Source organism: Myiozetetes cayanensis, unplaced genomic scaffold (genome assembly GCF_022539395.1).
Source record: "Myiozetetes cayanensis isolate MyiCay16 unplaced genomic scaffold, myiCay2020 scf1, whole genome shotgun sequence".
Lineage (NCBI taxonomy): Eukaryota > Metazoa > Chordata > Aves > Passeriformes > Tyrannidae > Myiozetetes > Myiozetetes cayanensis.
The window spans coordinates 107,990,649-108,009,949 of NW_026086604.1; the positions used below are offsets into that span (position 1 = coordinate 107,990,649).

A 19,301-nucleotide genomic window follows, 5' to 3' on the forward strand; every position below is an offset into this window, starting at 1 on the left:
AAGAGTCAACTGATGCTTGATGTAGGCACACTGAATTACTGGCTGGGCTGAGGTGGCTGCAGACTTCTTAGTTTTTGCTTCAGTCCTTTCCCATCATGGTAGACGTACTGCCACATTTAACCCCTCAATAATGGCAGGCATCACTGTGATGAGAAAGGCCAGGATATGATGGGGAAATTCAGTTTCTCTGTGAGAAACTCTTAATTAGCCAACTTATACCACTTCAGTTTCACAGAAGCTTCCCTGTTATCACATACTTGATCTTTAGGCCTCTTAGTCATAGATCCCTTTCCAAACTGTGTTGTCAAGTCATGTAAACTAGCAAACAAAATAGCAGCATCCAAGAAATAAATCTCCTTCTTCCAATAATCCAGGTTCCATTGTACAGGGAGTAAAATTGCTTTCCATATCACTAGGATTGCTGGCACTTTTGAAGGTCCTACAGGATCTATAAAGCTTTAAATGTGTGCAATTCCAGTTAGCTATATAAATGCCTTCTTTAAATCTGGGGTGATACGCCTAACTTCAAATTATGCCAATTGTCTGCTAAACTCCTAGCCATATCCACTTTTTGGAAGCCAAATATAAATATATATATATTTTTTCACACATTGAATATATATTCACCAAATATATATAGATCTATATTCACCCAAATATTTGGGCTTCTTCATTCAAGAAAATCTAAGACAAACAGAAAAGAGACTGGGCTTCAGAGCCCAAGAGATTAAAAGGAATCAGACCTTCTCAGTGATCAAAGAAAGAGGCAAAAAGAAATCTTGGAAAAAAATGCAGGCAAGAATAAACCTTAAAACCAGAAAAGGGCATCTGAAGAAAGTTTCAGTCTCAAAAGATTTGTGCTGTGGGTGCAGATCTCTGATAGAGGAAGTCTGTAACCTGAGACTTATCGTGCCTTGCATTATTGAAACATACAGAAGTCTTATATTATTTTCCCAGAGCACTAAAGACACAACACATTGTTTTATTAGAAAACAAGCAATTTTTGTATTCACAGTCATTTCTTTTGGAAAACAGCTCTGTAGTGTTTTATTATAGACAGATTGTGAGAGAGAGAGATTGGAATATTCACAAAATTTGAGGAAAAAACAAGAGTCTTCAGGGTTTTTTTCTTACTTATTTTCCCCAAATAATCTAATTTCTTAGCCAGCTTAGACTCCTTGCATTTTTTATGCTATTATTTTGCAGTGAATCTAGGTGATTTCCTTGATATCCCTGGAGAATTACTTTCTGAGTACTCCTGTGGCCTTAAATGAGCAACTGTTTGCACCTGTGAGGGCAGAATGCAGAAGTGAGCTGGGTTTCTGCTGTCAATGCTGTATGACAACCTGCTTTGTCTCTCCTACAGTTTGAGATGCTGAGCTAGGGAAAGCTGGCATTTGAATTGTCTTAGCAATAGATGCCTCTTCTGTGCCTGGCATTGACAGTCCAATTCTGACACCATGTGATTTATCATGTACTTGAGCAGTTTTTCTTTGTGCTGTTTTTTCTTGGTTGTTTTGTTGTTGTTGTTGTTATTGACATGTTTATTTCCTGTTTTGCTACTTTGTTTCTCCAGGGAGTTCCAGCTGGGACTGTATTTCACACTCAATGGCTGAAAGCTTGAAAGATCTCAAGTTTAACACAGAAAAAATGTAAAGGGTGTTTAACCACAAGTCTCCACGCAATAATTTTTCTGAATACAGTCTCCTTCTCTTCTTTCCGTATATCTGCAGGTCTCTCATGACTTCGCAATCAATTTCAATGAAGACAACCCAGAATGTGCAGGTAAAGCTCATATTAGGACAGACTGCTGTATTTTTACTGTATGCAAAATGGGATTGTGTTTTTTATTGTATCACCTGAGTATCATTCAAGGTGGTCTTTTAAAGAAAGTAGCTAGGATTTCAGACCTGACAGGCTCCAAGCCTTCAAGCTTAGCTTTAGAAACCTTAGAAAGTGCCATACAATAACTTCCTGAAAAGTAGCTCCCTTTGAAAGTACACCATGGTGGACATTCAGCACTTACACTTCATAAAATCACTAGCATTTCTGAAAACTAAAGCTGTGTCTTCCAAATTCATTCAAGATCTTCAGCTACATCAACATCATAGGTTGAGCAGCTGAGAAGGGCAGGACATGAAGAAGCAGGCTGTGAACCTCTGTGATCAAAGATTCCCTTGGTTTAGAGCCAGTTCTTTGGCCTGCTGCTTGTCAGCCCAGCAGTGTCCAACACCAGAGGGTCGGGGAAGTAGGTGAGGACTACTGTGGTAGAAGGAAAAATACTGCAAATGCAGCAGGAGGCTGTTTTAACACAATATAAGGTATTTGTGCATTTTAGCAACAACCGCTAATCCTCAGTAGTCAGAGGCCAGATTCATGGAGAAGATGTTGCTGTATGCCTTGTATTGGTGAGGTCTGCAGTGACTGATGCTGTTTTTGTAAAAGACAATAACAGGAAAATAATCTCCAAACAGAATAACAGTTGAGAGTCTTGGTCAGATGATCATTGCTGTCTAAAATTCAGTTTGGTATTCTCCCTTTTCCTTCTTCTTCCACCTGAATACTGAATGGGTCTTTCAAAATGCTCTTCGTGTTCAAACTCTCAGGCTTACTAGTGTCTTTCTTTCAGACATGGTCAGCATAAAATGTTCAGGATGAGAATTAAGATGCAAAGAAATGAAGTGAGGAAAAGAAAAGAGGACAAGCAATTCAAGGGAAAGACACATTAAAAGAATTCAGAGTTCATGCATCTTAAATGCAGGACCTATATTTTTGGTTCAGTGACCATTCCTGCTTTATTGTTGCACTTGGATTGTTGGAGTGCCCCAGCCTCTGTTGGTCCTGTGCTTGAAATGTAATGGGGCATAAGTCCTACAGCTGCTTGATGTGTTCACACAGCTTCTTACATTGCTTTTAAGAGCTCAAAGAAGCAGAAGTTACATAGATGCATCTAGAAGTGCCTGTGAGCTTGTGAGCCAGCTTGGCGTTGAGACTTTAGTCACACTGACAGTGTGGGGATGGGGTGGGGAAAGCAAAACAGACCTCAGAATTTTGTCTGGACCACCATATTTAATAATGTGTTACTATAACAGTTAACAGTGGTCAGCATCAGATGATAACATATTTATGCAGGTAGTGTTCAAATACAGCTTTGTTTCCCAATCTAAATGTGGGCTATTTGTAACACTCTGCATACTTCAGATAAAAGTTTTAGCAGTCCATGCAGAGAAGACTTTTTTTATCCCCCACCCCGCTTTGCTGCCTCTTTCGAGTCTAAGGCTAATTCTTTTATCACACTGGCGTTAATGATATATCATTAATCATATCAAAAATCATATAATGATTTTTATTGATTGAAAAGGCTGTCACATCTATGTAATGCCAGCAGCAGATCAGTTTGGACAGACAAACCCTCTGCAAGTTAAGCATTTATTATCCAAACCACACTCTGTATGCAAAATAAACTGTATCAGTGGAAATTAAAGGGATTTAAAGAAAAGGGAGGAGTTGCTCTGTGAGGCTTGGCTTATATCGCAATATTTGTTACACGTTCAAACTTTACTTCGTTCTTTGCATGAGATTCCATTATAAGTTAACCCATTGCCTGAAAGGGGTTCTAGGCCTAAGAAATAAAACATAAAAAGATGGTTGCAGCACAACCAGAAGGCCAGGGAAGAAATTTAGCAGCATTTGCACATTTATCTGCAAGATATAAAAAGCACTTCTTTGTCATAAATGATATGTTTTTAAATAATATCCATCTGGGTGAAAGCAAGAAAATGAGACAGACCAGAAAATACGTTGTTTAATCATCTGCTGCAGCTTGCTCATCTGCCTGTCGTGGATGCTTGATTAGTTCCTACCACCAATTGTTCTGTGATGTTTTCTAGATGCTCTCACTGTATTAGGTGACACAGGGAGCAGTAACACCAGCATGTCATGTGAAGAAACGATGCAAGAGTGAGAGGGAGATAAGGTGCCTAGTGACCACACTATTTTTCCTTGTGATATTTAGTATATTTGCCAGAAAACAAAGGAAAATTGCTGAAGAGTATCTTGTTTTACACCAAGAAAAGCAGTTGGATGCAATATAAAAAGTATGTGTCTATTTTGCCTTTGAGAAATGAAGTCCCTTTCTTTGTGTAAGTAGAGCTTTTGCTGGCATAAGGTAGTGTAAAGCATCATTCTGCATACAAGGACTGTGTATTGATATGAAGATCACTGGAAATCATAAAATATGGATATCCTCACCTTTTCCTCCTCTGTTAACACTTCTGTTCTTGAAAATTTTAGTATTTATAGCTTTATATTTAGTATATTTATAGCATATTATTTTTATAGTCTTATAAGTAATGTTTTGTTTAATGTCTGAGGAAGACATTAGGTGACAACCTCTAATCTCAATGAATGCTTCTACACATCCATCTAAAACTGATAATTATATGCATACACTGTGTTACATTGGAGCTATTGAAGGTGGATTCCAAATAAAAATGTAAAGAGTTGAATTATGAAAAAAAATACATATTGACTATGTCTAAAATAAAGGAGTAAAAGAGGAGTAAGCTGCAAAGTAATCCACTCAAATAACCTGTTGGGTTGGGATTGGATGGACAGTAGATAGTTCTAAAATATATTAATCAGAGAGAGCAAACAAGAATTTATATTTCTTTCTAAGATGAGAGCAACTTTCTGACATGAATGATGTTAAATCTGTGTTGAATGTGGGGAGTAAGGCTTATCTTGTACTGTTTTAATGTGTTAGAAAAAAACTACAGTGTGTCTTGCCATCAACTTAGGGAAGATTTATGAGGCCTTCATGCAAGATCAGTAAGCATATGTAAAGAAATCCTTGGCAAGTTTAAAATCGGGAGTTTACAAAAGGTCAGTTTTGTAATATGCAATTTAGTCACTGGAATTGCCAAGGGAAATTTTGTAACATTGCTTTACATTTTAACCAATCACAGCTATCACTGGAGCAAGTTCTTTTGTCTGTTGGCACCGCAATGCAAAAATATGTCTGTAGCTATCTATAGAGTGATCAGACTGTATTCTCCACCATTTTTTCATGGGAGGTTTAAGTGTATCCTTGTAAAACAATTACAACTCCCTGTGATTTCTCAGTAACCACTCTGCAGCTATATATCCTGAAAACATGGCTGAGTAAAATCTCATGAGTGAGCTAGTCTCAGTGCAAACTGAAACTAGCTTAGGATTTTAGTAAAGTCATTTCATTTTTCAGCGTTCTCAATGAAGCTCCTCAGTCTATCACTTTCTTTCCTACTTTAGACCTCTAATCTGCTAAGTCTGGTAAACTGCGAGTTCTGAATGTGGAGGCTAACAGGCATCACTTGAAGAAATCCTTCTTCTCAGTGATTGAAATTTCCATTCTGTGATCTGTCAAGTGTGTCAGCAGGAGTCTGTGCTCCCTGATCTGACTATATCCTGAAATGATAAAGGCAAAAATAGCTGGCTCTCCATCAAAACTTCCCAACTAAAGCTCATTTTTCTGTAGACTGCAAAGCATCCTGCTGTTTCCTCCAAGATTTCACAGCTTTTGGTCATAGTCAAATTCAACCTGAGCAACTATACAAATGCACCCTGAAAAATTTTCTTAGCACAGAGGAGTCAAGTATTTGAAATTATGTCTGAATTCCTTAACAGATTTAGGATGTAAGTACAAAGGGCAAATTGGTTGGCAACTATCATGATAAAAAAAATACTTATCTGAAGAGGAGAGAGAAATGTCGAAGTGTTTTTTAATTTGTGTCTACTTTTCAGCATAAATCTTAGCTGGTGATCAGAAAATGATCGCTCACATCTTGAACTGAGATGAATGGAAGCTATGGTATTGAAAGGTGATACCTGGAAAATAGACATTAAAAACTACTGGGAAGGAGAGGCATGGTATAATGACTTATATAATACAAACTAGATTCAAGACAGCTAGAGACAGCTTCTTGTAAATTATCTGAAGTTGCTAGTCTTTGCTAATCATGTGATACTTTTAATTTATTCATGAAGGACCTGCCTTTCATTTACATTTTAAACAAGCATGAAGTTAGCAGTGTGGTCCACCATTTACTTTTGTTTTGTGTGGCTTTTCATGCCAGGAATACAAGGTGTTGTGGAGGCTTATCAGAGCTGCCTCCCCAAGCTGCAGCTGTATGGGCCAACAAACATTGCTCCCATCATCCAGAAAGTGGCAAAATCAGCATCAGAGGAGACCAACACCAAGGAGGCCTCGGTAAGGGAAAAATCCTGTGTTTGCCTTTTTTTCTTGTCTTATGATGGATCTCTTATAGGCCATCAAAACAAGGCCTTTTCATGTATGCAGTTCATGCCTTCAGTTTTTACGAACTGCCTTCATAGAAGGCAACTTGAACATGTAGCTGGAACAGCCTTTATAACTTCAATAGTCACAACTTCCCCCACGGTTCTATTACCTGCTTTTAGAGCTGTTTTATTGTAACACATCCCATTCTTCACTATGGAAATATAAATGGCACCACTAAGGTTACAAAAATGTAGGGGCTAAGCCCTAGAAGTCTTGATCATACAAAGAGATGAGTTCAAATGATTCCCTACACAAACTACCCAATTTCAAGTCTCTTGCAGAGGCTATACTAAAACTTTGCTGTTCACCTAGGGGATTTTTCCAACCATTCATTTAAAAACTGTAATGATATGGTTTCCAACTTGCTATTACTGCTGGAGTATGTTGTGCCTTTTAGAAATCTGTTAGCCTGCATCTGATACAAAATCCAGGACAGATTTCTTGAGCTAAAAGACTTAGGCATAGATCATGTTTTAAATGCATGTCTTTGAAATGCATGGGAGAAAGGGGGAATGAGATGATTGGAGAGAATATGTGAGTGAGTAGGTCAGAAACATTTACAAGAGCAATGCTGTGGGAGCAAAGGATGTAAGAGAGACCTTGTATACTGCAGCAAGAAAAGCGCCTATGTCTAGGAACAGAATAGAGCTGTGCATTGGCATACATCTCATCATCAGGCCTAAAGCTTTCTCCAAATTTTTTTTATGTGCTGAGCCTTTTTTAAGTCCTATTACGGCAGGAGTTCCCAAATATTTCTGTTCATGAGTCTGGGCTTGTGACTGGCATTTACAAGAACATGTAGGGACAGGAAAAGGGATAATGGCTTCAAACTGAGAGGGTAGGTTTAGATTAGATATAAGAAAAAAATTATTTACTGTGAGGGTGATGACGCACTGGAACAGGTTGTCCAGAGAAACTGTGGATGCCCCATCCATGGAAGTGTTTAAGGACAGGTTGGATGGAGCTCTGAACAACCTGGTCTAGTGGAAGATGTCCCTGCCCATGGCAAGGAGGTTGGAACTAAATAGTCTTTAAGGTCCCTTTCAACTCAAACCATTCTATGATTCTGTGATTATTACTCCACTGTTGTTTCCAGAATCTTAATAGTATTTAGGGTCCCAGTCTAAAATGGGAAATTGCAACGTTTGAATTTCCATACCCACCTAATCCTGAGGTGGCTGACTCTGTTCCCAGTGCTGCCTCTGAACTAGTATGTTATATTGAATAAATTCTTTTATTCTTCTATAACTACGCTTCCTCTCTTTCTGTCTGAAGACCAATGTGTAGCATGAATCTTAAAGTTTTCTCCCTGCATGTTTTGTTTTATTCATGACAGGACGAGATTAACAGAACAGTTTGTTTATATGGCTGTGTATACATAAACATTAATGACATTTATTGTGTTGGTATCACTCATGTAGAGTGACCAAATTCTATGACCTGTTCATTTTTCCTATTAATGCACATTTGTTAAATGACTCCATCTGCTTACAATTCATAAAAGATCCAAGGGAGAGTCACTCTTCCCCACTACCAAGTGAAGATACATCATAGCCCATGATCCCAGTTCAATGGGCTTTGGAGTTTAGGGAAAGAAATTACAAGCTCACAAAATTGCTCGCTCTGCTTTAGAGAATGAGCAAACCTCTCCTCGGGGCTCTGTATGAAGTGGTTGAGAATGGATATATTCCCTCCTTGCTCTCCTCAGGGACCCCATCTGCAGTATGCAGCAGATCTGCCACGGTGACCCATCCCTCTTGCCTGTTAGCAAAGCTCCTCTGCAAAGTGCTGTCATAACCTTCCAGACAGCTCTGCTACAGGCCTGTAACGCTTCAATACCCCATTCTTCCCTGCCTCCCACTGGTTCCCAAAGGGAAAAAAATGTAATGGGAAACTGTCAGCAGAAGTGATTGTGCAGCAGATGGAAAATACGGCAAGTGAAGATGTCAGGACTATTCCAGACTTCCCAGCCAAAGGTCTGACTCTCCCAGCCCCAGCAGCTATAAACCGCCTTTTCCACACTGGGCATCCTTTGGTTGCCTCCAGCATCTGGAGGTTACCTGAACTAGACCTAAACTCCAGAAGAGACGAAATTAGCAGCTGAGGAGGCTGGGGTAGGAAGAGCTATATATAGTCACTCTAAAGGCTCTTTTCTATTCACAAAGGTACACAAGTGAGTTAACATAAACATTTTTATACTACACAAGGTTAAGCAGCTTTGGGACTGTAATTAATGATAAAATTTTTCTCCTCTTGTCCTACAACTTCAGCAATACTTCATCTTGCTGATTCTGACGGATGGCGTCATCACAGACATGGCCGACACCAGAGAGGCCATTGTCCATGCCTCCCACCTTCCCATGTCAGTCATCATCGTTGGGGTGGGGAACGCTGATTTTAGTGACATGCAGATGCTGGACGGTGATGATGGGATCTTGAGGTCTCCCAAGGGCGAGCCTGTGCTTCGAGACATTGTCCAGTTTGTGCCATTTAGGAACTTCAAACATGTAAGCCGATTTTTCCATCCATTCCACAGAAGGGTGAATGTATATAACGTATAGTGCGTGTTCCCTGGGGATGGGCTTAACTTTGCATGTGCATGCAATGTTTGGTAGGTTTATGGCATTATTGTACCAGAAATGGAGAAAAAAGAAGGAATCAATGAAATGTGCTTCATTAGTGAGTTGGTGAGGGTGGGGAAGGAAGACATGAGGCAGAATCCATGTGCTTTTTGTGGTGCCAATCCTTGCTTCCACTTTCTCCCTCATTTTAGTTTGGTTATCCTTCTGGTGTCTCTTTTCCATTCTCTTTGCATCTGTTCTGTTAGGACTTCTGTGTTCTGCTTTCCATCTCGCTCCATTTCCACAAGCAGATGAAATGGCTGTGAATTTGTCCTCACAGTGTTCCCCAGGAGGCTGTTTCCTTATTGAAATTTAGTTCCCTAAGTTCTCAAATGCAGGACTATCCACCCACAGCATCCTGGTTGCCTCCAAACCCTTTCCCACATTCTGTACAAGAACACAACCAAGAAAGTGGCATTACTAGGAGCTCTCCTGTGCCCTCAGCCAGCTGTTCCTGACTGAGCCCAGTGTGGGTGCAGAAGACACTCTTGAAGAAAGAAAGGAACAGAACCAGCATTAAATTGCCAAATCTAAAACAATGCATTGGTCAAGTACTTTTCTTCTCAGTCACCTGCCCTACATTGCAGCATCTGTCCCAGGGACTTTTCAGCAGCAGGGTAGAGACAGTGTTCACCCACAGAAGGGGCTTTCCCACACACAGATGGGTTTTTCAGAGCCCTTTTCCTCCATATGGAGGCATGCATTATGTTCCTCTGCAAAGATGATTACATCTCCTTCCCTTCATTTTTCCATTTTTCTCTCCCTTCCTTCCCCTCACTTCTTCTATTACATTTATGTGGTTCTCCAGACTGTTTTTTCTTGTTCAACTTTGTCTAGGAAGGATATCCTTAGTATTTGACTTGAGAATTTCTTTTCTCACAGTGTAACTGACTCATTCTGCTCATAAGATTGATTCTTCCAATCTGCTCCCTTAGATATGTCACTCAGAAGTTCTCAACTCTGGGCTGGTTTTGCTCTGCATATGGGTTTACACTGCTTACATTTCTTTAGGTTTTCTAGGCTTTTTGTCACCATGGGAGATTTTTTTTTCTCTTTGCTACTGCCAAAATACCTTCATTTTATTTTTCTCTTCTGAGGAGTTGTTCTTTTTTTCTCACTTCAAAATACAATTTTACCATATTTGTCTTAGATGTAAATGCACTTCTTACTCTCATAAACTTTACCGAGGAGTAAGAGAAACAAACTTGTTCCTCTTTTCCTTCTACCTCTGTGTAACAAAATGGATCCCCGCAGGAGGTAAAATTCACTGTGTGCTATTAGTTTGGTGACACCATGCCAAATAACTGCAGATTGGCTACTGAATCATAGATGCATACATTTCCATGCTGCCAGTGGCACATGGTCACCTATGTGCGGAAACAAATATGAGCAAGACCAGCTCACAGCTCGTGATTCCTTCAGCAGATAATCACAACTGCATAGTGCTGCACTGTAGTCCACTGTAAAAGTGTCCACAACAGAGTTATTTATGAGCTAGTAGGTAGGCCTACTTTTAATTATTTGAAAACATGTTTCTGCAAGGAACTGGCAAAGCCAGCTGCATTTTTTAATTTTTAGTTTCACTTCGTATTTTTTATAATAAAGTTCAAATCATCCTTGATTGAATAGATTAATGCTGACAGCTGCAGTTCTGGGTTCTGAATATATTGTGCCCCTGATGTTAACTTGTGAGTGAATCTGCGTGATTTTTATTGCTAGAATTGATCAAATGACAGTCTAAATCAGCTAAAAAGAATATATGCTGAATTTCCTCAGTACTGAGAGATTATAGCAATCTTAATGTATTTTTCTTCTTAAATAGTGATATTTTTCTCCCTCTTTCCCTCAGTAGCAAAGATAATATAGATATAGAGATAGATTTGTATTTGCTCCACAGAAAAGTCAATATATCTTATGCAATCTGATATTTAGTCTGTTTCTTGTGATCTTTCAGCTTTTCGATAAATGTCAGTGTAATGAATGAGTGCCTGTAAAAATAGCCACTTCTGGTTGAACTTCTTTATTATCATAGCCCACATAATATCTCCCTCTGAACAAAGTGACACTCACGGCTATCTTGCTTACTTAGCACAAACAAAAGGCCATGTGTTTTGCATCAACTAGTGAAATAATTTGTCATGGGAGAAATGAGCATGATATTTTGATTCAAACTTATTTTCTCCTGCAGAGAAATGAAGATTTAACGCATTTGGGAGATCCATTCTTATAAAAAACATAAGAATTAACATACATCAGCACATTATATTTGACAGCTTTAAGCAAGATATATATTTAGTTAAAAATCACATCCATTTTGTCAAAGTACCTTGTGTTTAGTTTATTAAGTAGAAAAAAAATGTTGCAGGATCTTTTTAGAAAGATTACAAAACAAGTTGTGTAAGGTTTATAGGTTTTTCTGCTAAATCAAATATTTATTTACGCCCAAATCCATATTATTTCTATTACTGACAGAGGGAGAGAAGAAAATGTTATATATGAACATTTATTTTTTGTTTTGCTGGAAGAGTAAACCAAAATTCATTTGGAGTCAACCTCAACAATATTTTTTTTCATTACTTCAATGCTCATGTCAGCTTGGAACTCAAAATCTCATACCTATCCAAAGAGATCAAAAATAATCTATGCAAAAGCTTCCCCTGTGAGAAAATGGAAAGGGGCAAGAAGGAAGCTGTAAAAATAAACTGTAGAGTGAATTCCTTTTATTTTATAAGGTTAACTTCAGAGAAGGTTCTGATCCTGCACAGCACTCACACAGGCATTTAACACATTTCAATAGTTAGGGTTATTTACGTACCTAAAACTTCATACTCACTTCAATGCTTTACTGGCTTAAGACTCAGTGTAGACAGAAGGTTTTATTATAGGGGTTTAATGCCTTTTGTGATGTAGTGTATCAGAAGTATTTTAGTAACGTATCTAGCCTTTTTTCTCTCTTTTTAAGGAATATCTCTAAAGCCATCAAAATAATAATAACAATTGTAGTGACTCTTGGCAAATCCTGTAGTTGTAAAGGCTTGATAAAATCAACATAACCATTAACACTTAAATATATATCCTATTGTATAGTGGGTAACATGCAATTTGCTAAAGGGAAACATAACAAACAAAGGGAACGTATTTTCCCTCAACCTAAGTGATACTTTTCTCTCCATAATCATCAGCACCCCAGTAATGTGAGTGTCCTTCACCTGAAACTGTAGAACAGTGATGCTCACAGTCACTGAAATGTAGTTGAAGAAAATCACCTGCCTCAATCCATTCACAGCCATATTTTAAAAGCTGAACTTGTCTGCCTTTGGGACGCATGATGTATTTACTGTGCACAAATCTGATGCCACAGATAGATTGTATTCCATTCTGCATTGTATTGAATCATAAAGGCTAACAACTGTGATTTAATAACACCTGTATCACAAAGGCATGTGGAAAGCCCAGCTCTCAACCACTGCAGGAACAATGTTTTGCACTTTGCATTGTAATTAAAGATTAGGCATAATGAAGCTATAAAAACGAACCAACAGTCAGCTGTGTTTGTAATACACACCAATAATAGACTCATAGGGATTATTTTCCTGCTGCTGACTGATCTGATTGTTGTGTGTTAGGTATCAGTTGAGAACTATTCACCTTGAGATGGTTATTGCTAGGATGCTCTTCCAGCAGTTTAATAGTGGACAAAATGTTACAGTAAAACATTTATGCTCCATCTGTGTTTAAAAGCCAGCAAAGGTAATCCTTACACAGCACAGATGAACTGGGTCTAGGTTTTAGCTCAGAGATAACCGAGTCTACTTTCTTATACAAATGCTGTTTTTCACCATCTGGTCTAGAAATGAGAATGCTTTACCACCATAAAAGTATGTAAGGTACAAATGGTCCAAACTGTCAGACAGGAAATCACCCCTAACCCTGATTTTGGGATGCTCCCTGCTAAAAAGAGCTCCAGGAGCAACAGACATCACTGGCACAAGGAAATTCAGTAAAGCAACACTTGTCCATATTCAGACTGCAGCAGGGAGACAAGCCAGCTACCACAGGGCCACTGTGGGGCCACACATTGCCTGTGAGCCATTGGGCACAGTAAATGTTTTAGCTTAAATCTCAGCGAAAGGCTTTTTAGTTGAGGACTCCTCAAGTGGCAGTGATTCAGCTGTGCATCTGAGCCCTGATAGAGCCTGTTCTGAAGGGCTGACACTTTGTTCGGGAAGAATGGATGTGGTATCAGAAGAGAGAAGTGGTGAAGGGAGGAGGATGCAAAGAGGTGAGTGCCAGTAACAATAGCCACAGCTGGCCCAATGTTCAGGCCTGTGAGCTACGTGAGATCTAGAGAACCTGATGGCAGGCAAGTGCTCCTTCCCAGCGTTTTTAAAGACAGAGCAGAGTGAAGTTTCCTGATTGCTACAGCTTGTGTGTGCAGTGATAGCCCAGGGCTCTTCCCTCACTCTCTGTTTCTAGCACAGATGCAGGCTGAGGTATGTACAACTTTGAAACACCAGGAAGGAGATTTAAAACCTGGTCATTTTCAATAGCAACTTAGAAACCAGCCATTTGCCTGATTACAAAGGGTATTTTCTGATGATTTTAGTTAAAATGAGATGACCTTTAAGGTCCCTTCCAACCCAAACCATTCTATGATTCTGTAAAGCAGTTTTAGGCAAGAATAGGGCAACTCTGGAAAACCATGCATTTCACTTTTCAGGATTCATACAAATAGGTTCTGTTACTGTGTTACACCTGAGAACAGTAGCTGCACTGTCACACAAAGTATGCTCTACGCTTTGCCTGTTTGTTCATGCAGAAATGTTCCAGGCTTTTTTGCCTGCACAAATATTTTGGTATCGATGTCACAGTAGGGAAATAGCAGTTCGTTTTATTTGTTACTAATACCATACATGACTCAAAATACAAAAAAAACAAAACCAAAACAAAACAAAAAAACAACCACAAACTTCTGTTTCTGGTTTTACTAGCAGTGTGCAGTATCTTTGTTTGATTTGGAGTATTGTAACATTTGATACTGAAATTTCTAATAGCCCTGAGGCTTTCTGCACCCCTGGATTAGCATGTCTATAAATAGTTTACATTCAATTTAAGACTCTGGAAGGATAAGAATCCCACCCCATCAAACAGAATAGGTCAATAAACAGTCAATGCAACTGCTTTGTGACATGGTAGTTTTGAAACCTGGTTGGCAATATAACAAACAGTGAGGAGAAAAGTGTACATTAATTTGGGAAAAAGTGCTTGGTGTGCAGAAGAAATGTCATCCAGCCACCGGTTGAGTTCCCATACATCATCTGAGCTGTAGTCTGTGCTCTGTCTGGAGATAAACACATTAATTTAAACCTCCCAAACTGATATCTAAGTATTTGCATTTTTACTGCATTTTTGTGGTGGGCTCAGAGGGGACATGGCTGAGCAGGCTGGCTCCAGGGGACTTGGGACCAGCTCAACCCAAACACTTGGAAACAAGCAAATCCAAAACCTGGGGCAAGCGGGTGCATGGGAGAACGGGAGTTCAGTTTTGTCACTGCTGAATTCAGGGGCTGAGGAAAATCCCAGCATCACATGCAGGTAATGGTTGCCCACAGAACATCCATAGACCCCTCTGCTTAAAATGAAGCATTGTTGGGGTGTGAGGCAGCAACTCTATGTTGTCAATGGAGGGCATGGCTTCTCACTGCACTGAGGGGGAACCCTCCTCCCTGCCTGGAGTGAAAGTCAGTGGTCATCTCTGTATGCATCTCTGCATTTTCAGGATTATCAGGTCTTAAGTTCTGGTTGTCACTCACTATTAATATGCTTTAAAGCCTCCACAAAGCCAAAGGATTGAAGCTTTCTTGTAACCATGGTTTAATTCCAATAAGGACAAAGTATTTTTATTGAATTAAAAATTTTCCCCAGCCATTAAAACACCATGCCAGACTCTGAAGAGCAGAATGGTGATGGAGGCCTCCCTTTCACCTTGATGTCCATTCATGTTCGACTTGAAGCTCTGCATGTTTCCTCATTGAACACTGATGAAGTCTTTGCAGCCCTTTTTGTTGCGATATGGTGCTCTCTCAGAGTGCAGGGAAGTTCAGTTACGCTGAACTTAAAATAGTCTGAACAGACCTGAAAAACATGCAGAGAACTTTCAGCTGTAGTGCACTTTCAGGCAGCTATAGCTGCATACCTAAACTGACCCATAAAATGAGTTTCAAGCAACAGTGCCTTTCACTTTGAGTCTTTTTGGCCTTCCATTTCTGTACCATAATCCCTGATCTCATGGCACCCATGCCTCTAAAACCCATGGCTCTTCTAGCAGAAAGCCACGTTAACACTTGTGTTTTCTACCATTTCCTGCAGGCATCCCCAGCTGCTCTAGCAAAAAGCGTTTTGGCTGAAGTTCCAAACCAAGTCGTGGACTATTACAATGGCAAAGGGATAAAACCAAAATGTATGTCAGAGTACGAGTCTTCCAGGACACTAGCTCCATGAACCTGCCTGCACTCTTTTACAAAATTTAAAAAGAAAAATGCTACTGTCTACAAATCCTGTACTTAAAAATGAAACAAAACAAAAAAATAGCACGTTTTGGTGATTTTTAACTAAAATAAACTTTTTTTTTTTTTTTTTTTTGCATGTGTAGCCTAAAGGCTTAAATCTGTTAAGCGGTTGTATTGTTGAAAACTTTTTATGAGAAAAAAAATCCAGAAAAAAAAAAGTGAACTCTTTACATTACAGCATGTCGCCTTGAAATAAAAAGTTATCTGTATCTGGGTTTTATACAGGTTTGTTGAAATTTTGCTATATTTCTTATCTTTACACTGTAAAGCATTTTGAAATATTTATTGAGAGTCGATAGCCAAAATGTCTTTGGTTTAATCTCCTAAGAACTGAGAGATTTTTCAAAATGGCAGATGCATGAACTGTATTTTGCATGTTTAAAATAAAAACAACACAGTTTTGCAGTTGTCTTTATTTCTCTCTCTGACACAAGGCTGCCTGCTTTCAACTTCCATATTCCAAGGACAGGGTAATAAAGTGTTTCAAGAGATACCTGACCTGAAGCATGGGCATTTCTGATGTTAGAAGCTTATGTCACGGACACCCAAACATGCCCGCTCAGCCTGGGGCCCGAGTAGTAATTTTTCAAAAGCCTGGCAGATCCAGCTGTTACGGAGGGTTTTGGCCACAGCAGTAAACAGGCTTGGAGGGCATGATCCAGCAGGACTGCATGTCTTAGAATATGCCTACTTAATCCAAACTATCTGGCTGGCTTTTGAATGTTGTATTCTGGCTACCCAACTTTATAATGTCTTATGTTCAGGAATTCTTATTTTGTTTCATTTGTATTTTTTAATCTCACACCCAATATTAAACTTTGTGTGACATGTTTTCCAAAAGAAATTTTGCACAGCCTAATTTTGGACAACCAGTGATTTGTAAGTTCATCCTCACATAGATCACTTGTGTTTGACAGAAAAACTGGTTTTGTACCAAAAGAATATTTAAGCCACGTTGTTTGGGTTTTTTTTTAAAAAAGAGAACATAGAAGAACAGATTGGCAGTGGATTGATCTTTCCATTGAAATATTTCTATATATAAATGAAGAAATTATATAAGTGTTATTTTTAGTGTGTGAATTTTGTGGTCTTCTTTTGCTGAAAAACAGTAATGAAGAATGTGACTTGTTAAAATCTAAGGATAAAATTTGACAAAAAATAATTTGTGTGGGATTGTCCAAAGGGCGTGGCTTTGGACAAATTATGCTCCTACCGAACTGAAAACATTCTGTTGCTAGTTACAGAAGAAGCTGTTTTGAGCCAGTGCTGAATATTTTGGAAAACCTCCCCTGTGAGCAAGGGATTTTGTTTTAGAAATACATATTTTTAAATGAGTTTGCAGGTAATGTAGAACTCTAGCTCTCTGATTCTCCTTTAGAAGTAGCTTCCATGGGATCAGCTTTGATTGAAGATTTTGTACTATGAAATGAAGGCAGTGGGATAGCCAAGATACATGGGGCTGTCTCCCCAGCACAGTCTGTTCTGCTCCATCTATATCCTGCAGTGTAATCACTCATGCTTGCTAGTAAAGATTCCTTCAGCTGACCAGATATTGAACAGCAGCCAGTATTTCTTAGTCGTGGGTATAAGTTGTCTGGAGATGTCCCGACTGATAGATCTCAAATCCACACTTCCACGTAATGGCTGGCACTTCATATGAGAGCTTTCCCTCCCTCTGTGGATGTATTTCATCTGCAAGCTACTGCAATCTTCTTTTATATCTCATATACCACTCTGCCAACAAATCTTAATTCTAGTCTACAACACCTCCAGTTTCTTATTCCCATTTCCCTCTTTCTCTTCTTTCCTTCCCTATTCTCAGAAGGACCATTTTTGAGCCATTAAAGTACATGACTGACAATTTAATGACTGTGTTCTTTGCTCCTCCAGTATATTACTTGGTAATCTTGTCCAAGTTGTTTATCTATTCTGCACCTCAGATTCCTCATCTGTAAAATGAAGGTCACTGCCATGTATTCATAAATACCTCACAATAATACTGGGGGACTTTAATATTTGAAAAGTGATTTGAGATCCTCAGAGGCATGATGGTGCTCTCACCATGTAAAGACTAGTACTTTACCCTCGGATGTGCATTTAGGGATGTAATGTACAGCCACGGAAGGGTTAAGCCTCTTCTTTATTCTTTGCCAGACTGAATGAAAGTAAACTAAAACTTTCAGCAAGGAAAAATCAGGAATCAGATAAATTTTTCTTCTGGTACATATGATCTTTGACTAAACTGATTTTTTAAAGTGTTTACAGTTACACAGAATTGGGCAGTTACAGCTCTTCATTAGCAGAGGTGTTACAAGCTGCTTCTATACTGTAGCATCAGATAAAATGCAGAGATCAACAGGTTATTGTATGCTGAGCTGTATAAACCATCAGTCATTGTCATGCATGTAGTTGGTGTCTATAAGTGCCTCAAGGGAATCCCAGCTGCTGCAGACCTTTCTGTTTACTTCACACAATCCTGATTATAAATGTTGTCTACTTAAAAACAAATCATTATCGGTGGTTAATACAGGTCAGCAATTCTGTAGCAGTCCTCCAGGTATTTGGAGAGACATCCCCACGATATTGAAAAATCAATTGGAAATCTCCTTCAATCTATACAGATCTCAGCATGTCTAACAGTCACGTAATAGTGTGGTGAGTTGGTGTAGGATGCACAGAAGACAAAACCCGCCATATGGTAAAGGCTTTCTAATGAGGCTTTAAATGTTATTTTCATTGCTCCAAGCTACTCTGTGCAATAAAATAGTATGGACTTTTTGCAGGGTAATATCCTTAAATATGTGAATATATCTCTGAAACAGCGTATTTTTCTCCTGTTTTATCTACTTAGGGTTTTGGCAAGGTGATTCTGCCTTTAGGCTGAACTGCCATCAATTTCTCCGCAGATTTTTTAGTGCAAATTTAAACTTCTACTGCCTTTTGGTGGATCATTTTAAATTCTGAAAACTCCTTTAAAATAAATTATATCTTATCCTTTTGAGATAACCGATGATCTAAAATACCTTCTCTGCCAACTGTAATCCTGCCTTCCTTTTACTGTCTCTCAAATCCAATTCAAAATCCAGAAGTCACAGAAAACCCAAAGATATTCATAAACCCTATTATCCCAAAATACATTAACATCTATTATTCTTGAGCCAGATACTGCATTGAGTTGTATTTTTGGTTTTTAGGGGAAACTAAGTCTAAAACAATTTTTAAAAAGCACTAATACACTGCCAAATGCTTCTTACCCAAAGGAAAACTCTGTGTGGAGTTCTTACCATGATAAGCAATACAGTGTTCTATAGCATTTGATGAAAGAGTCTGCAAGAATGAAAGAAAAACAAAATTATAATAATAGTACTGTTTTAAAACATCTTTTAAACAGTCTCCAAATATCAAAAGTACATAACTGGTGACAGCTAAAAGGTTTCAAGTTTGATCTGTTAGAGACCTAAAGCGGGCAGTGGAGAACAGTGGTCTAAGCCAACTCTTGCTGCAGGTTGCAGAGGTGGTATTCCAACAAACACACAGGTGAAAGGCTCCAGTTCTGTGCAGATTTGTGTGACAAAAGCCCTGCAGCTCTGCAATACTCAAGTGTATCCCTCGGTTTTACCCACACAACAAATACTGTGATAGAACAGCGTGTGGTTTAAGTGAGCTTCATGATTGTATTGCACTAAGTTCTTTGCTGGTGAGTTAAACAGAGCTACCTCCTTCAGTCTGGCTCTCTGGCTGCTCAAACAGGTCATGGCTAAATCCCAGAAAGAA

At 38.9% G+C, this 19,301-nt stretch overlaps 1 protein-coding gene across 2 annotated transcripts in view; it reads left to right on the forward strand.

The window, feature by feature from the left end:
* The window catches only part of CPNE4 (copine 4), a 225,490-nt gene extending 209,558 nt beyond the window's left edge, over positions 1 to 15,932 (forward strand). For both annotated transcript variants that reach the window (XM_050315604.1, XM_050315595.1), the window contains 4 exons: positions 1,734 to 1,785; positions 6,114 to 6,247; positions 8,608 to 8,844; positions 15,328 to 15,932. In XM_050315604.1, coding sequence (XP_050171561.1) covers positions 1,734 to 1,785; positions 6,114 to 6,247; positions 8,608 to 8,844; positions 15,328 to 15,459 — 555 coding nt within the window. In that variant the 3' untranslated portion in view covers positions 15,460 to 15,932. The remainder of the gene's footprint in view (positions 1 to 1,733; positions 1,786 to 6,113; positions 6,248 to 8,607; positions 8,845 to 15,327) is intronic.
* Positions 15,933 to 19,301: the final 3,369 nt, after the last annotated feature.